Source organism: Neoarius graeffei, chromosome 25 (genome assembly GCF_027579695.1).
Source record: "Neoarius graeffei isolate fNeoGra1 chromosome 25, fNeoGra1.pri, whole genome shotgun sequence".
Classification (NCBI taxonomy): domain Eukaryota; kingdom Metazoa; phylum Chordata; class Actinopteri; order Siluriformes; family Ariidae; genus Neoarius; species Neoarius graeffei.
Window position 1 is genome coordinate 16,611,608 of NC_083593.1, and position 18,555 is coordinate 16,630,162.

Sequence of the window (18,555 nt, forward strand, 5' to 3'; positions counted from 1 at the left end):
ACAGACTACTCAGGTTAGTTTGCTGTTAGGATCAGCATCCATGTGAACTGTGTGGATTTCAACATTGGACTGTGAAGAACACACAGCGACATGGATGTATGAAGGAAATAAATCCCTAGGGGGTCTGGGGGTCTTCCCCCAGAACATTTTCAATTAAGTAGATGCCATTTCCTGTATTCTAGTGCATTTTAACACCATATTAGCACCAGATAATCCAAACTGGTTCTGTGAGATATAGTTCTGGCTCAATATAGATCAACAAAGGGCCCAACATAAAAGTCATTGCAACAGTAATGTGTCATAGTATTTCTTGGTCCTAATAGTCTTCTGGAGTTTAATGTATTTTCTTCACCCAAGAGGTACCTTCCTGCATCTGGCTTGTCCAGGTATTTCTTCTGGCACCTCAATGCCTGCTGCCTTGGCTTGCCTTTTTGCTTTTGTAAAAAGGACCTTGAACTCCTCAACTGTCCTCATTGCCTTTACTCTTTGTATGACCCCTTCGACGATGGTGTATGATGCTGATAAGTCGAGGTTCTTTCTCTGAAGCATAGCAAATGCAATGGCAGTCTTATTAAAGATGGGTGTGGTGATCTCCATGCACAGGATAAATTCAAAATCTATACTGCGGAGGAGCATCTGGGCATCACCTGCTGCAGAGTCTGCTGGATCACTGTCAGCCATGTTCTGAAGAAGCTTCACCACTGCAGAAAGGACCTTCTTCAGGGATCTCAGAGCATCTTCTCTGCATGCCCACCTTGTGTCAGACAGCCTTTTCAGTTCACAGATTCTTTGACCCGGGTACATGGTTTGTTGGAGTGTCACAAATGCAGCATGGCGTTTTGGGGATCTGGCTAAGAAGGTGTAGAGACTCTCAACTAGATTGAAAAAACTAACAAAGGGCTGACTTGATTTGGCACTCTCCACCAAGACGAAGTTGAGACAGTGGGGGTGGTAGTGCACGTACATAAAACTTTCTCATTGTGGCTTTGAATTTGTGACTGCAGGCCGCTGTATCCTCCACTCATATTAGCAGCTCCATTGTAGCCTTGGCCCCTGATGTCTTCCACTTTTAATCCATTCTCCTCAAGGACTGTCATCACAACATCCTCCAATATAACTGTATCTAGCCTTCACAAAATTCAGGAAATCTGCTTTGCACAGATGACTGCATTATCTATTTTTATTGCAAAGTGTATCATAATATACACTAAAGCTACATTCACAGTTTATAATGCTCACCCAGCTGTGTTCTACTTAGCTGATCATCACACTGGTCTCTCTCTCCCTCTCAAGGCTCCCAAGGGGGCACTTTAGCACATGTTTTGGCTCCCGAGAGGGCACTTGAGGGCAGTTTAGTACGCGTTTTAGCTCCCAAGGGGACACTTGAGGGCACTCTAGCATGCGTTTTGGCTCCCAAGGGGGCACTTTAGCATGTGTTTTGGCTCCCGAGAGGACACTTGAGGGCAGTTTAGCACACGTTTTGGCTCCCAAGAGGGCACTTTAGCACGTGTTTTGGCTCCCGAGAGGGCACTTTAGCATGTGTTTTTCAACAATTGGGCCACAAGGAGGGGCGACCGCCCCCTGTGCACACCACTGGTTCGTGCCATGATACACTTCCACAAACATGTGTTGTGAAGATCAGACTTTGATAGATCCATGTTCTTTAAATAAAACAGGGTGCCCACTCACACCTGATTGCCATCCCATTGATTGAAAACACTTGACTCTAATTTCACCTTCAAATTAACTGCTAATCCTAGAGGTTCACATATTTTTGCCACTCACAGATATGTAATATTGGATCATTTTCCTCAATAAATAAATTATTAAGTATAATATTTTTGTCTCATTTGTTTAACTGGGTTCTCTTTATCTACTTTTAGGACTTGTGTGAAAATCTGATGATGTTTTAGGTCATATTTATGCAGAAATATAGAAAATTCTATAGGGTTCACAAACTTTCAAGCACCACAGTGTGTGCGTGTATAGTATTAAAAAAAGATTACAGATATTTAGCAGACACTCTTACCCAGAGTGATGTACAAGAAGACCCTGACTCACCCACAGCAGTGGGCAGACTGGGGAGTCGTTGGGGTTTCTCAAAATCCAGTGAATGTGGATAGAATCAAACAATTATTCCACTCAATCTCATCATACATGGCTTATAGCCAACTCAGTGCTACACTGAGACTTCATGTCTTAAAGTAATGATGGATGTTGTTTCTCTTTAGTTAGTTGAGCGGTTCTTGACATAATATGGATTACTACAGTTGTGCAATAGGGCTATTTACTGTTTTTTTATTATTTACTATTTGATCTCAAATGCATTAAGAAAGCACTTATTAACTCTTGATGAGGCACTCCTGTTAATTGAAAAGCATTCCAGGTGACTACCTCATGAAGTTAGTTCAGATAATGCCAATAGTGTGCAAAGCGTCATCAAGGTAAACGGTGGCTACTTTGAAGAAACTAAAATATGAAATATATTTTGTTTTTAACACTGTTTTTGTTTACCACACAATTCCATGTGTGATTTCATAGTTCTGATGTCTTCAGTATTGGGATACAATGTAGGAAATAGTCACAATACAGAAAAACCTATGAATAAGTAGGGGTGTCCAAACTTTTGACCGGTACTGTGGACCATGATCCTGATTGGTAATGATAAATCCAGAGTTTATCTTGAAAACATTGTCTGAGAGGTGGGAATAGACCCTGGATGCAATGCCAGTCAGTCATCGGGCATAAACAACATTAATTTATAAAAATATAAAACTTGGTGCATTCTTATTGGTCATGTATTCCTGTAATTTCCTTCTGCATCTCTTCCTCTCATCTAAGGAAAGTCTTAAATCACTGTATATCCAAGCGTACCTTTTATTCCAATTGTTATATAAAACATGTACTCTTCATATCTTGCCCAAGCAACAGGGAGAAATAATAGATTAGGGGCTTGACCAAGGCGGCACGGTGGTGCAGTGGTTAGCACTGTCGCCTCACAGCAAGAAGGTCATGGCTTCGAGCCCAGTGGCTGACGGGGGGCCTTTCTGTGTGGAGTTTGCATGTTTTCCCCATGTCTGTGTGGGTTTCCTCTGGGTGCTCCGGTTTCCTCCACAGTCCAAAGACATGCAGGTTAGGCTAATTGGTGGCTCTAAGGTGGGGTTTACATTAGACCGTATCAGCAGATCATCATATTAATGTTTTTAAAACGATTAGCGTGCACACAGCAACGCCAATACACGATTCGCGTGCACACAGCAACGCCAATACACGGATACGCTCGGTTCCGCAGGCATCCTGCGCTCCAAATCACTCTGCCCTGAACAGCGAGTGCCCTCTGGAGGGTGCGCACTCCGGCCCTGCGCAGCTCACAGAGCGCGCGAGTGAAGCGCACGAGCAGTGATTCGGGACTGAGCCGCTGTGTGTGTGATCCCAGTGCATATCGGGCATGCGCGTCACTTACCACTTGCAAGTGGAAGGATGGCAAGCCTAAAGATAATCATAACTACACAATGGGCAGTATTTGCATCAGTATTTGCAGTATTTTCATACTTTTATACTCTTTAATGAAAGGTGATACAAGGCGGAAGTCCGCGCCGTTTTTCAGCAGTCGCGTCACATGACCAACGCCAGCGAATCAGGAAGGTGGATGTCACAGTGACGTTGTCCAATGACGATGCCAGCTAGAGCTCAGCACAGCGTATCCACGTATTCTCAATGTTTACACAGCACCGGACCAGACACGATCTGGATTGAATACATGGACCCTGGCGGATTCACGTTTCCCGGCGTTTCCAGGCGTTTTAATGTAAACGGACAGTGCATCCGCGAAGAAAACGAGACAGATACGGTCTAATGTAAACTTGGCCTAAATTGACCGTAGGTGTGAATGTGAGTGTGAATGGTTGTTTGTCTCTATGTGTCAGCCCTGTGATGACCTGGCGACTTGTCCAGGGTGTACCCCGCCTCTCGCCCATAGTCAGCTGGGATAGACTCCAGCTTGCCTGCGACCCTGCACAGGATAAGTGGTTATAGACAATGGATGGATGGATAATGGATAGATGGGCTTGACCATATGAGAAATTTGCACAGATAACCATTAGAGGGAGCTGTTACTCTACTTTCTGTGAGCAAGTCTTACCTGCAGAGTCTTCTCTGCTCCTGGTCAATAAATGTCCAGTGGTTATTAAATAGGAAATGCTTCTTCTTTTTTTCTTAATAATAATAATAATAATAATAATAATTCTTCATTTGTTATTATATTTTATATTTACACGTTATCCTTCCAGGCGGCACGGTGGTGTAGTGGTTAGCGCTGTCGCCTCACAGCAAGAAGGTCCGGGTTTGAGCCCCGTGGCCGGCGAGGGCCTTTCTGTGTGGAGTTTGCATGTTCTCCCCGTGTCCGCGTGGGTTTCCTCCGGGTGCTCCGGTTTCCCCCACAGTCCAAAGACATGCAGGTTAGGTTAACTGGTGACTCTAAATTGACCGTAGGTGTGAATGTGAGTGTGAATGGTTGTCTGTGTCTATGTGTCAGCCCTGTGATGACCTGGCGACTTGTCCAGGGTGTACCCCGCCTTTCGCCCGTAGTCAGCTGGGATAGGCTCCAGCTTGCCTGCGACCCTGTAGAACAGGATAAAGCGGCTAGAGATAATGAGATGAGATGAGATGAGATGAGGAGATGAGACGTTATCCTTCCAGTTCGTCCACACATGTTCTAAAATAACTTAGTAAAATCAAGGTTACAGACAGTTTACAACATATGATAAGAAAAAAAAAGCAAAAAGAAAGTACACTTAGTGCTCCTAACCCTCTAATGATCAGGCCTCCTAAACAAGGGAAATCCCTCACAGCTGCCTATATTTGGATGCAGGCTGTCCTTATATACTGCCTGCCCATCACTGTCTGCTCATGCTCTCTTTTCTTTTACATGAGATGGACCTTCTTTAAATGAAAAACTGTTCATGGAAGTGCTGTCCAAGCCACAGTAAGTACATATTTTACCTTTCACCTAAAACAATAGCAGTTAATTAGGGGCTTGACATGCGGAGCAGTGAAAAACCCTTCATATCATTCCTTAAAGGAATTCATTCTCAGAGGCCAGCTGCAGTTTTTCACTTTGGATACAGTCTATCTCTCCTTGTGTGTGTGTGTGTGTGTGTGTGTGTGAGAGAGAGAGAGAGAGAGAGAGAGCTCAATTCCATAAAAGGTAAGACCAAAGAAGGAAAGTAGGGGCATAACAATAATGCAGGATATTCTCACAGGATGTCTGCAAGTGAGAGAGTGAAAGACAGAGAGAGAGAGAGAGAGAGAGAGAGAGAGAGAGAGGGAGGGAAAGAGCGAGAGAGAAGGGAGGGGAGAGGAAAGAACAGGGAATGGACCAGCTGCACTGTGTCAGTGCTGAACTGAGAAGCTGCAGGCAGCATGAGCATAAGTATGAGTGACACCTTCTTCAAGAGATAGCAGCGTAGGTGCAGTCGCTTCTAAGGTAAGATTACTGCTCAAGGACAACCTCTCTCTCTCTCTCTCTCTCTCTCTCTCTGCACCCTGCTGTAACCAGATTGGATACTAAAAAAAAAATCAATAAATACAATTTTTTAAAAAAAAGAAAAAAAACAGGACCCAGGGTCTGAGTGATGCCTCTTTTTTTTTTTTTTTTAATCTACACAATAAACATGTTATAACTGAGTAACACAGCTGGAACAGTATCCTGAAAAACTGTACAGGAAGTTAGATGATTATCCTCTCATTCTGTCTGTATCAGGCCATCTGTCCGAAACTGATTTTTTGAGAAGTCAGGATTTTCAGTGTGTGGATGTATGTAAATGTCTGATTCATGCTGTCAGCATGAGTGATGTAAAGTCCTAAAAAAAGAGCTCACAATTAATATACATTTAGTGTTTAAAATGCCATGAACTTATGCCCCCCCCCCTTCCCAAAAGTCCTCCCTCAGCGATGACTAAACTTTCAACTTTTGTATGACATGTGGGTGCTTCCTCTTGCGTCAGACATGATATTATGAATACAAGAACTGAAACAACATAAATGTTGTTGTTATTTTTTCCTGCAGAGTTCTCTTCTGTCATATCATGTTTGTCAGACAGATTTCTTTGAAAACGGAATAAGTTAAGGGTTATCCTCCATTTCAACTCCCATCCGTCATAACAGAGATCTGATAGCATCAGTTTCAAAATAGAGATCACTTACAGTGTGTGTGTGTGTGTGTGTGGGGGGGGGGGGGGGGGGCAGTCTGTAGTAGTAGTAGTAATAGTCATGGATATTACGACTGGCGCACACTTCCCTATAGATTGTTCACACTGCTAGACTGTCTGTTCCTCTGTGTGTGTAGATGCGTGTGCTAAAACTGTCCGCTCTTTATCTCTGCAGCATGATGAGCACCCAGGTGTGGTTCCGCTTCTTCATTGTGAATTTACTCTCACTACAGCTCTCACTCAGCCAAGAGGTATGTGACATTCTGAGCATCTCGTAACTCTGCAAATAGACTCATTCAGTCTCTGAATCCTTTGTAGAATTTGTCTAAAATTAGTTCATTAGAGTTCATTCGGGGGCGGCACGGTGATGTAGTGGTTAGCGCTGTCGCCTCACAGCAAGAAGGTCCGGGTTCGAGTCCCGTGGTCGGCTGGCGAGGGCCTTTCTGTGTGGAGTTTGCATGTTCTCCTCGTGTCCGTGTGGGTTTCCTCCGGGTGCTCTGGTTTCCCCCACAGTCCAAAGACATGCAGGTTAGGTTAACTGGTGACTCTAAATTGACCGTAGGTGTGAATGTGAGTGTGAATGGTTATCTGTGTCTATGTGTCAGCCCTGTGATGACCTGGCGACTTGTCCAGGGTGTACCCCGCCTTTCGCCCGTAGTCAGCTGGGATAGGCTCCAGCTTGCCTGCGACCCTGTAGAACAGGATAAAGCGGCTAGAGATAATGAGATGAGATGAGATCAGAGTTCATTCGACAGATTTAAATAACAATTGACAGGACACTTGTTCTGAACTAAAATGCTTATAATAATCAAACACCAACTGAAAAGAAAAACTGGATTTAACGTATTTGTTCATTTAATTAAGATCCTGATTGAAAGCAATAAATGAATCATGTTCATGTCAGTTGCTATGGATCACATATTTTATTTATGACTATATGCATTGCCCTCATTAATAATGGCTTCGTGAGGTCATGAGGTTATGTTTTAATTTAACCTTTAATTTAACCTGCATGGTTTTTAATATTTTTTAATAAATAGTTTTAGTTCTTAGATCTTGGGAGGTGTGTAGATAGAGCTTTAAATTTTTTTTTTTTTAAATGATACTGTCAAATGTTTAGGGACTTGCCTTTTTGCCGTTTTTGTTTTTCATTTTTCAACAACCTGAAAAATACCTTAAAGCTTCCTTCAAGAGAAATGTCATCTTTAATGGCATGGCCTCTCAGTCACCCGGCCTTAACCCAACTGAGCTAAAAAAAAAAAAAAGGAAGTAAGATGGAAATGTGTGTGAATGGTATACAAACAGGAAGGGAAAATCTGACTGTGCAAAAGTTATTGCTTTAGATGAGCATACTGTATCCCTATTCAGTGCCTGTTTTATCCTGGGGAGGTGCATGGTGGATGGTAGCCACCTGCAAGGTTTTGGGATTTGGAAGGAAACTAGAGTACACAGAAAAATCCCCCCAGAGACAGGAAAAAACATACTAAACTTCCTACATACAGTAAACCGAGCTCAGGATTAAAACACTGGCACAGCATGTAGAGTTGCTTCCTTACGGTGCCAGGGTTTGAGCGAGCAGGTAGACTGGCTACTGTACCTCTGTCTTCCCTTATCAAAAAGAAGTATACTTCAAGTTCATTTTATTAACTAGACTTAAGTAAAGTTAAAGTATATTTCCTTAGGTATACTTTTGTGTACCAAGTATACTGATATCAATGTACCATACTTGTAAGTAAACTAATCTAATAGTTCTCGGGACTAAATTGGCCCACTTTTAGTTTATAGAAAATATACTTTAAGTCTAAGAGAAGTAAACTTTGAGTATACAACTAGTATTTTTTATTTTGTACTGCAAGTAGACCACAAGTAAACTTACATACTCATAGTTTACTAGTTTTATACTTGTAGTCCACACTTCAGTTTACAAAAGCATACTGGAAATATACTATGAGTTTACTTGTTTTATACTTCTAGACCAGTGGCAGCTGGTAGTCTTTCAAACAGGGGAGGCTGGTCGGTTACCATATTTCCAGATTTTAAAAGAAAAAACACATCAATTTTGCCCATACTCTTGCCTCTGATCTGGCTGATTGTTGGCAGGGTCACAAACTGTGAAATAACAGGTTCTTTTGGCCCATTAGCCTACTGTCCAATATACATGATGGTGGTGTTGGGGGGGGGGGGGTATATTTTAACATTTTATATTTTAAAATTGTGGCATGTTTAAAAATTGATCATTATTGAAAGCAGCTCTTTGTCAGGAACCTCAGCAGTAACAGCAGAGTGTTCTGGAATAGGCACAAGCACTGAACTTGGGGAGCCAAACATAGAGCTGGGTGCCACACATTTCATTCAATGACACTTTCCCTATATTTTACTTATTTTGACTGAGAAATGTTTTATTGACAATTTTGATAACCCTTCACTTTTAATCCAGGTCTGTAGTGTGAAATGTTCTTGGCTGTGTTTTTGTTTAAAAATGTTTTACAAATTGTAGCTGTGTTTAATTCATATCCAGAAAAATATATATTCCAATATAATATACTCAGCATAAACATTTTAAATAGATTCTATATTTTTGGTCCATCCATGACATATTACTAAAGTAGCCTATTTACTGTTGTTGATGTGGGTCACTTGCTGTTAGCCAATTCACTTTCTCATACCAGGAGAGCTGAAAGGAACGAGTATTATTCCCTACCTTTTTCACCAAGTCAATTTGAGGCGTTGGTCTACCCTGCTCTTTAATTTTAATTTTTTCCTCGAAAGGAAGACTGGCAAATGGCTTCGCCAAAATTAAATCAACAATGCTTGGCATCCGTGAGCAGCTTTCTTGCTAGCTGACTAGCCCCCTCAAGTTCAAGTTCAGTCACTCAAATAAACGAAATTTCTGGAACTAAGATAGCAAACTTGACAACACTATATTTACACTTTATTTACAATGAAAATATATACAAACTAAAAAAGCTGGTAGAAACCGTATGTAATGAATGAAATCGAAATGTAAGCTGATCTCTTACAATACACCACAGCACTTGCGAATCCGCATGGGACTGAACTGAAATTCACCGCTGCCTGTCTATATTTGAAACAAGCTGTCAATCAAAGAAAATATCCGGCCACTTTCACCAATCACCAGTCTCCTCGCGGAAAGCTTTGCCATGTCCCTCCCATGTGAGGCTCGGAGTCCGTAGGCGGGCATTTTTGCAGTATTTGTCCAATAATCATCTTGCATTTTGAGATTGAAAAGCGCAATCGCTCCCAAATGCCATTGAAGTCCACCGAGACTGGGAGTCCGTGGGCGGGCGTTTTCGCAGTATTTGTCCAATAACCGACTTGCATTTTGATATTGAAAAGCGCAGAGCTCCCAAATGCCATTGAAGTCCACTGAGGCTGGGCTGCATTGCGCTGTCACGAGGGGGAAAAACTCACACACACATTAAAGTTATAACGGAATGATTTCGCACTGTAGTTGGGTTGAGCACATATATTTCTATGATTCTGGATCTGAAATAGCAATGTTATAAGGTCGGCTATAACATAAGCCTAGTGCGATTCATCCTACACGATGTTCGTCATTTTTAGAGGAGGCTGAGCCTCCCTCGTTGTCTTAGAGCAATTGCCCGTATTCTAGACCACTTTTTAGTTTACTAAAGTATACTTTGTAGTATACTGGAAATATACTATTGGTTTACTCGTTACACACTTCTAGTCCACTTTTTAGTTTATAAAATGATACTTTGCAGCATATTGGAAATATACTATTAGTTACTGGTTATATACATCTAGTCCACTTTTTAGTTTTGAAGTATACTGCAGTTACCCTTCTAGGTATACTATTAGTTTTCTAGCACGAACCCTTACCTCATGCACACTACCAGTAGACAACTTAAGTGTTTTGTACCTTAAGTTACAATGAAGTTTTAAAGGTAGGAATTCACAAAATAACAACAAATACTCAGGATTAAGAACATATTCATTTTCTTTAAAAATCAAACTTTAAAGCAACATTGTATTAAATGCCAAAGTATAAAAACATGGCAATGACAACTAAAGCTCTAAAGAAAAAGAAATAATTAAAAAAAATTAATTTTCCCACTCAGGAGAAATTAAAAAAAAAAAAAACTTATATGGAACCACAAACATACCTAACAGTCAACAATGCTGAAGCACAACTACAGGGCAAGTACACTTAACCATAAGGCACAAATATTTTAATACTTTATTACACTTTTGTTAAGTATATCTTGATCAAAAGTTTAAGTATAAGCTTAATATACTTAGACTTTTCAATATGCTTTTCAGTATAAGCCAAGTATACTTACAGTATGTATAACTTTATTAAGTATATCTCTGATAAGTAAATAAAAAGTAAACTGAAAGTATACTCTCTTATTTTTAGTTTAAAATAAGTATACTAGAAGCACACTTGGATAAACTTCTTTTTTGTAAGGGTTGTCGTAGTGTTCCTGGGATAGACTCGGATTCCACCCTAACCAGGATAAATAAGTTTCTCAGGATTAGGTTTTTATGTTAGGAAAAGGAGAGACAAACGTTTACTGGCCTTCATGATTGTAGGAAATCACCTTGAGCTATGTGAGAGGACACAAGTATTCCCCAATGTGTATGACACAGCATAAGGCTAATGGGAAGGAGCTGGTGGAAAGATTGTAAAACAGTGCCTGCATCCTTTCATTGCTCATACATGTTTCAGGATTGCAGGAAAGGGATAATTGCTTGATGTCACAGATAGGCCTCGACTGGGAAAAATATTTGTGTCCTTGAATGCCAGTACCAAAGCTATAAATATGTTTAAATGCTTGTGTCAAAAGAAACCTCTTGTGTATGGTGACAGTTATTATACATATGCTGATGTGTGAGTGGTTGAAAGATGTTCCTGAGAAAATTGCCAATGGAGCATGACACATGACATGAAGACTTATGATTCATGCACCATTAGAGTGGAAATTTTGGTGACAGATATTGCAAAAGTGCTATGACTAAAGGATTTATCAGTTTCTGACTTCTTAACGTCTCTGGAACTTGGGAATATGAGAGTTAAATTGGATCTTTCTTTGTTTTCCTCCATAGCTCCAGAGTGAAGATGACTCCAGCAATCAGAGCCGTGTACCACTCAATGTAATCCCTGGCAGCCATACACTCAATCTGTCCCGCAAACTCCTCCAGTTTATCCAGTCAGATCTCAAGAACATGACCCACCTGGATGCAGTTCTGAAAAAGCATGTGGGGCCACTCTCTACCTTCCAGAATCTTGACCTGTCTGGAAATGGACTTTATACAGACATGATTGACTACCTTCTGAGAAATGCTCCTGCTCTTACCAACCTCTCTTTAAATGAAAACAGCATAACAAAAATAGGTAATGGTACATTCAGTGGTTCCCTGTCCCTAAGAAACATTGATTTACATAACAATGTCATTCTAGAGATCGAGGAGGGCGCATTTGATTCTCTGCTAAATCTCACCGAGCTGGATTTATCAGTGAATTCAATCTCATGCATTACTGACTTTAACCTTTTCCAGCTCAGATCATTAAACCTAAGCAAAAATAGCATGACCTCCTTCCAGAGCATTGATTCGGACCAAGAATTTGAGTTGCTCTATCTGGACCTGAGGGAGAATAAGATGCACTACTTTCCTGTCCTGCCAAGGAGGAACAAGATCATCTATTTAGACCTTTCACGGAACCAGCTGCATAGCTTGAACAGCACCGGTCCAGAGGATGAGCTTCAGTATCTGAGGGACATAGAAGAATTGACCCTTTCTCCACTCCAAAGCAGCAAAACCCACCAAATTCTTCCAAGCCTTCTGTACTTAGACCTAAGCTATAACCAGCTCAAGGCTGTGCCTCCTGATTTCTTCTCCAGCTTGGTGGCTCTGGAGACCCTGAACATCAGCAATAACTGTCTGGATAACTTCATGGTGGACAGTGAGAGTCCTCTGAAAGCACTGAAGACCCTCGACCTGAGCTTCAACAACCTGCAGAACCTGACCTTTAAGGAAAACACACTTTACGCACTGGAGACACTCTACCTGCAAGGCAACATTCTCAAGATCGTGGACTCTGAACTCTTTCATCTACCCAGGATCACCAACCTGCATCTTCAGTTTAATGAGCTGAGCATCTGTGGTCCACGTCAAAACCAAACCAGTGGCTGTGTCTCTCTCTTCTCTATCCCTACCCTGCGATACGTTTACATATCTGAGAATAAACTGACTTCCTTGCCTGCATATGCTTTCCAGGGAAGCCCATTGCTCATCCTGGACCTGTCTCTGAATCCTAACATGAAAATCAGTGAACAGGCCTTCTCAGGCTTAGAGAGATCCCTTGCCCATCTGTACTTGACAGGAAACCAGCTTGGAAAGCTTAACATCAGCCTCTCAGCCCTACGCAGCTTGAAGGTGCTGGATTTACCCAATAACCAGTTAGAAGGCCTGTTTCTGGGCAACAGAGATTCTGCCATTGAGGTTCTGAATCTGCAGAACAATAAAGTCCAGGTTCTAGATGCTTCCACAGTAATGGCACTTGAGAAGACTCTCAAAACTCTGTATCTTGCTTCAAATCCACTCTTTTGTTGTGAAAACATGCATCTGATCAGCTTGGTGCAGCAAGCCCATATAGACATTGACAATGCCATGTGCCAGTACACAAGGGATGTTGGGTATGGGGAAGTCAGCCTCAGAGATGTGAAACCTGAACACTGTGAAACTCTGAACAGCAAAGTGCTTGTAATTGCCATGATTGCTGTACTGGTTTTGGGGCTGACAATTGTTTTGCTGGTGGCCATAAAGTTGTGCCATTCAAGAAGTTATAGATTCGGCAACAGTTACAAGGCTTAAAATATTCTAGAAGAAGAAGAAAAGTATGTTTATCAGAGGTCAAGTATTGACCTACAAGACAAAACCCTTCATCTGCATGACTTAAACAGTTCACCTCCATCAGGTAGAATAGCTTAATTATAAAGACTGAGAAGCAAGACCTTACATGGAAGCATGGACTGGTAAAAATGTGACTGGTATCACATGAGTTCAGCAGAAAGGCCCTCCACAGTGAGGTACTGAAAATATGTTATATGTGTGATGGGGAAATGGCTAAAATGGTTTTACCAGGTTGAAACACTATACACTATACTAAGGCTGTAAGCAGAAATGTGCAATGTTACAGCAAAACAGAAAAACAAATTTGACCAGACACATAAGCCCAAGCTAATTGCCTCAAGACAGTGTCTATATAGGGGAAGGAGCATGAAGATCAGCACAAATTAAGCAAGAAACCATCACGCTTACTTAATGTAACAATGACAGACAGTGGCGATATGAAGGATCATCATTACTGAGTGTGACTTTGGTTTGTAGACCTATTGAAGACGTCCTTATTTTAATGGCAGTACTGTAATTTTGGATGGTCACTACATTTCCCCAGGGTTGTCTAACAACTATTATTTTGCACTTTAAAGACTGTGATATATAAATATGAAAGACGTGTGAAATGCAATGTACTTAATACTGTACTTAAGCATAACCAAACCCATCAAACACTATAAAGGATGCACCTACTACTACAGTTCAGTAGGGGTACAGCCAAATAAGATCCATGCCACTCACGATTGAATTGATTGGAGTTAGTGTATGTTAACCAGCTAACCTCTGCCATCATCTTTAAGGCTAGTGGCATTGATGACTTTAGTGAACTTATAAACTTAACACATTAAGTTGACTTCCTAACAAGGAAATCCAGCCTTGTAAAATGCCCCTCTGGTATGATTTGAAGGGTAGTGGCACGGGAGTCATGGGACAAGACCATGTGAAGTGTGGGTGTGTGTGAGATATGATTTGTGTGAGCCACAACAGAGGAAGTGTTGCTGTCCGGACACCTGCAGCATGTTTTCACAGCTTTAGGGCTGCCACAGTTACCTTTCCTGTTATGGTCTTCACAACTCTAAATCCGAATAAGATGTTTTTGTTACTTAGCCAAAATGTAGCTGTTTGCTGATGGAATATAGTCATTTTATTTACATGTTCAGAAATCTAAAGGATGTATACTATTCCTTCAAGGTATCTGAGTATCAGATTTAAGGTCGCATCAGTATCCATTCAGCTTATTTTATTAATAGATTGCAGGGTGGAAGCTGTTTAAACTTGCTGTCTATACCAGGATCTGGCAAGACTGAAATAGACAGGAGGAAATCCCTGTGTGTTTGAACGTGTCATCTCTTTGGGTATAAATAGAAGTTCATTTCATCAATTGTTGACGCTGTAATGATAAGATATTTCCTCTTATGTATTTCATGGTCACTACCACTTCTTGTTTAACATCCTACGCAATCTTCACCAGCCGAAACTAGCAGTGATCACATACACAAACCTACACTGCTCTGTTGAGTCTCCTGTTTCGTTCCACTAAATATTTAAGCTTTATGAAGGAATTCTAATTTAAAAAAAATGTATGAAGAATGCAAATGAGCGCATATATATATATATATATATAAATAATGTATTTATGAACATCCTTTTTTCTTTTGTTTGTTAAATAAATGATGTATTGCATAAATGTTGTATGTTTCAATGAGATGTAAACATGTAAATATGTATGTTTCGAATGTTGTAATGCTTCACTGTTAAAACTCACTGATTATTAGTGGAACTATAAATATAAAATTAAATATAACCAAATGTAGGTGTGCCAAAATTAGTGTTTAAAAAGCACTATATTTTCAAGGCCTCTGTGTTTGTACATGCATTTGCGTGTGTAAGGGACGGAATTAGCTGGTGTGGGATGTGTTTGTATTAATATAAAGCTGGCTGGCAGAAAGACAGCAGGACAATATCCATCAGGCTTCTCCAAACAGGAAGCAGCTTGAGAGGAAAATGGTCAGCACGTATAAATAGAGTCATGTTCACACCCGGTCCTGTTATGTGCCATCGGCCTGACCCAGAATGCCAGTGGAGTCTAAGACGGGTTATATTACAAGTATTATTATTATTATTATTATTATTATTATTTTAGAACAGTTAATAAATACATCATGCATAATTATTATTTCAATACCTGTTAAACATATAAGGAATTATTTGGTGCCCATTCAAAGAAAAAACAGTGATATAAACTCAAAATGCATAATAACACCAGTACGCATATTTCCCATAATTAGTCTGTTACTGTTATTACATAAGAACCTCATTACCATAAACAAGAAGAGAACATTTTTAAATAGTCCATTGTCTTAAGTGTAAATGATTGAAGATAAACAATCGTGTGTTTGCGTGCATGTTTACGTGCGTGCGTGCGTGTGTGTGTGTGTGTGTGTGTACACAGAGGGCATACAAATTTAAATCCCTTTGAACTATTCCGTATTTTGTACTGTTACAACCTGGAACTAAAATGGGTTTAATTATGAGGTTAATTGGATTATATATGATATACATAAAATATCCTGTAATATTTATGTTGGGGATATATGCAATTAAAAAAACATAAAACTTGATTGCATAAGTATTCACCCCCATTGCTGTGAAACCATTAAATTACTTCTGATGTGACCAATTGTCAATCAAAGTCAAAGTCCGTCTCACGCCAGAATCTGGTCTTCCCAGGCAGACTCCTGTCCCAGTACTAACCAATTCTTTAAGGCGTATGGGTGCGGTGCCGATCTCTGTTTCCATAGCCCTCAGCCTCTCGCCTATACAGGTAGAGTTACAGTGGGGGGCTAGTCCTCTGGTAACTGCAAGAGTTTGACTTCCCCACTCACATCTGTATTGCAGTGTGCCTTGCCAGACAGTAGTAGGTACCATTTTTATGATGGTCTTTGGTATGACCCAACCGTAAGCAGAACTCGCAATCTACCAGTTGAGAGGCAGGCACGCTAACCACTAGGCCAACTCACAGTCCAAATTGTCAGTAGCAGTCACATAATTAGTTGACTGGAGTTCACCAATGTGGGATTAAATTGCCATGTGATCTCAGTATGAATACCTGAACCAGCAGAAGTTTGTAAGAGAAGACACTTAAACAACATCAAGAAGACCAAGGACCTATCAAAACAAGTTCAGGTTAATGTTCTGGAGAAGTATCAGAGTTTGGGTATTAAATGCTTCAAATGTTGAACATCCTGCAGACGACGATTCAATCACAATTGTGTCATTTCCTGGAGGATGCCATACAGCAACAGTCCAGTGACCAGTTAAGGACGGCATTAGACAGAGAAACATCTATATGGCCACATTTGCACCATCATTGCCAGGTAAAAAATAAAAAATAAAAAATAACGAAACAGAATTTCAAAATGAGACTGAAAATAGTACAAAACATTCAACTATTTTCACAAAGCTTTTGTGAAGAACAAAAAATGAAACTAGGAAAATCATGTCAGAACTTTTAATGTCTTTTAATACCACTTTTTAATGCCAAACTGCAAGGTATACAAAAACAACCACAAACTTACAATAACCTCATTGCATAAATGTGCACACCCCTAAACTAATACTTTACTGAAGCACCTTTTGATTTTATGACACCACTCAGTATTTTTGAGTAAGAGTCTATCAGAATGGTGCATCTTGACTTAGCAATATTTTCTTACTCTTTCTTCCAAAAACTTTCTAGTGCCATCAAACTGTTTACAGCTCACTTCAGGTCACCCCAGAGATTTTTAGTTGGATTCCGGTCTGCACTCTGGCTGGGCCATTCCAAAACATCGATCTTATTTTAGTTCAGTCAATCCTTTCTTGATTTGGATGTACAGTGCCTTGCAAAAGTATTCATCCACCTTAGTGTTTGTCCTATTTGGTCGCATTACAAGCTGGAATTAAAATGGATTTTTGGAGAGTTAGCACCATTTGTCTAGCACCAATGTCTAGCCACTCTACCGCATAATCCAGACATGTGAAGAATATGACAGATTGTTGTCCCCCGCAGGGAGTGACCAGTCCTTCCTTCCCTCTTTCCCGTGCCATACAATCGGGCACACTGGGCAGCGCTGATCTCCGTAGCCCTCAGCCTCTCGCCTATATAGCTAGGGCTACAGTGAGGGGCTAGTTCTCTGGTAACCACGAGAGTTTGACTCCCCACTCACATCTGTATTGCAGTGTGCCTTGCCAGACAGCAGTATGTGCCATTTTTACAATGGTCTTTGGTATGACCCGACTGCGAGTAGAACTCATGATCAAGAGGCAGACATGCTAACCACTAGGCCAACTCACAGTGGAGTGACCAGTACTTGTCAGATATTCCTGCATCTTCTTAAATGTCACTGTAGGTTCAGTGTTGCTGTTGGCAGCTTCCCTGGTAAGTTTTCGTCTTGTCCTTTTGTAACTTTTGGAGTGATGTCCTGTCCTTGGTAATGTCACCATGGTCCACTTTCTCCATTTGTTGATGATGACTTCAGCAGTCAGATGAAGCCAATTAAGCCAAGGTCATGAAAGTCCTACAGAAGCAACTACTCTTTATTTTGGGTTAATCATAATATTTTCATTGATGACAGCTATAATAATACATGACATTTAATGTGATTAGTTCATTCTGAATACAGCCACATCCCCAGTTAGTAAAGGGTGTGCACAGTTATGCAAGCAGGTTATTGTATCTTTTTTTTATTTTTCCTATTTCCACTAAATGTTTCTGATTGTTTTTCACTTAATTTTTATCCCCCCGGCTTATAATGCGGGGGGGATATAATTATCGCTCTGTCCATCCGTCTGTAAACATTTTAGTTTCTGGAGCATAACTCAAAAACTATTAAGAATTTTTTTTTTTTCATGAAACCTGACAGTTATCTTAAGTGACTAGAGGAGTGGTGCCTTTTGACATTTTTGGGATTTCTGTGATTTTTATTTATTCCCATATTTCCATGGCAACCAATTCAACTTAGGAAAATTTGGAGTGGGGTTTCATGTGGGGGCCGGGGGGGATACATCATTTCATGATGACTCTTGTTATACTTTGTAATTTCACACTGAGGCTGGAAAAAGTTCTGAGATGATTTATGCTAGTTATTTTTTTATTTCACATAAGTCTGTCGTTGGTGGCACGGTGGTGTAGTGGTTAGCGCTGTCGCCTCACAGCAAGAAGGTCCTGGGTTCGAGCCCCGTGGCCGGCGAGGGCCTTTCTGTGTGGAGTTTGCATGTTCTCCCCGTGTCCACGTGGGTTTCCTCTGGGTACTCCGGTTTCCCCCACAGTCCAAAGACATGCAGGTTAGGTTGACTGGTGACTCTAAATTGACCATAGGTGTGAATGTGAGTGTGAATGGTTGTCTGTGTCTATGTGTCAGCCCTGTGATGACCTGGCGACTTGTCCAGGGTGTACCCCGCCTTTCGCCCGTAGTCAGCT

General features: G+C 40.8%; 1 protein-coding gene across 1 annotated transcript; it reads left to right on the top strand.

The window, feature by feature from the left end:
• Positions 1-5,242: 5,242 nt before the first annotated feature.
• Positions 5,243-14,839, top strand: lrrc32 (leucine rich repeat containing 32). The gene is made up of 4 exons (XM_060909618.1): positions 5,243-5,272; positions 5,469-5,485; positions 6,385-6,460; positions 11,301-14,839. The coding sequence occupies exons 1-4, from the start codon at positions 5,243-5,245 to the stop codon at positions 13,068-13,070; spliced, it is 1,893 nt and encodes a 630-aa protein (XP_060765601.1). The 3' UTR covers positions 13,071-14,839.
• The last annotated feature ends 3,716 nt before the right edge of the window (positions 14,840-18,555 follow it).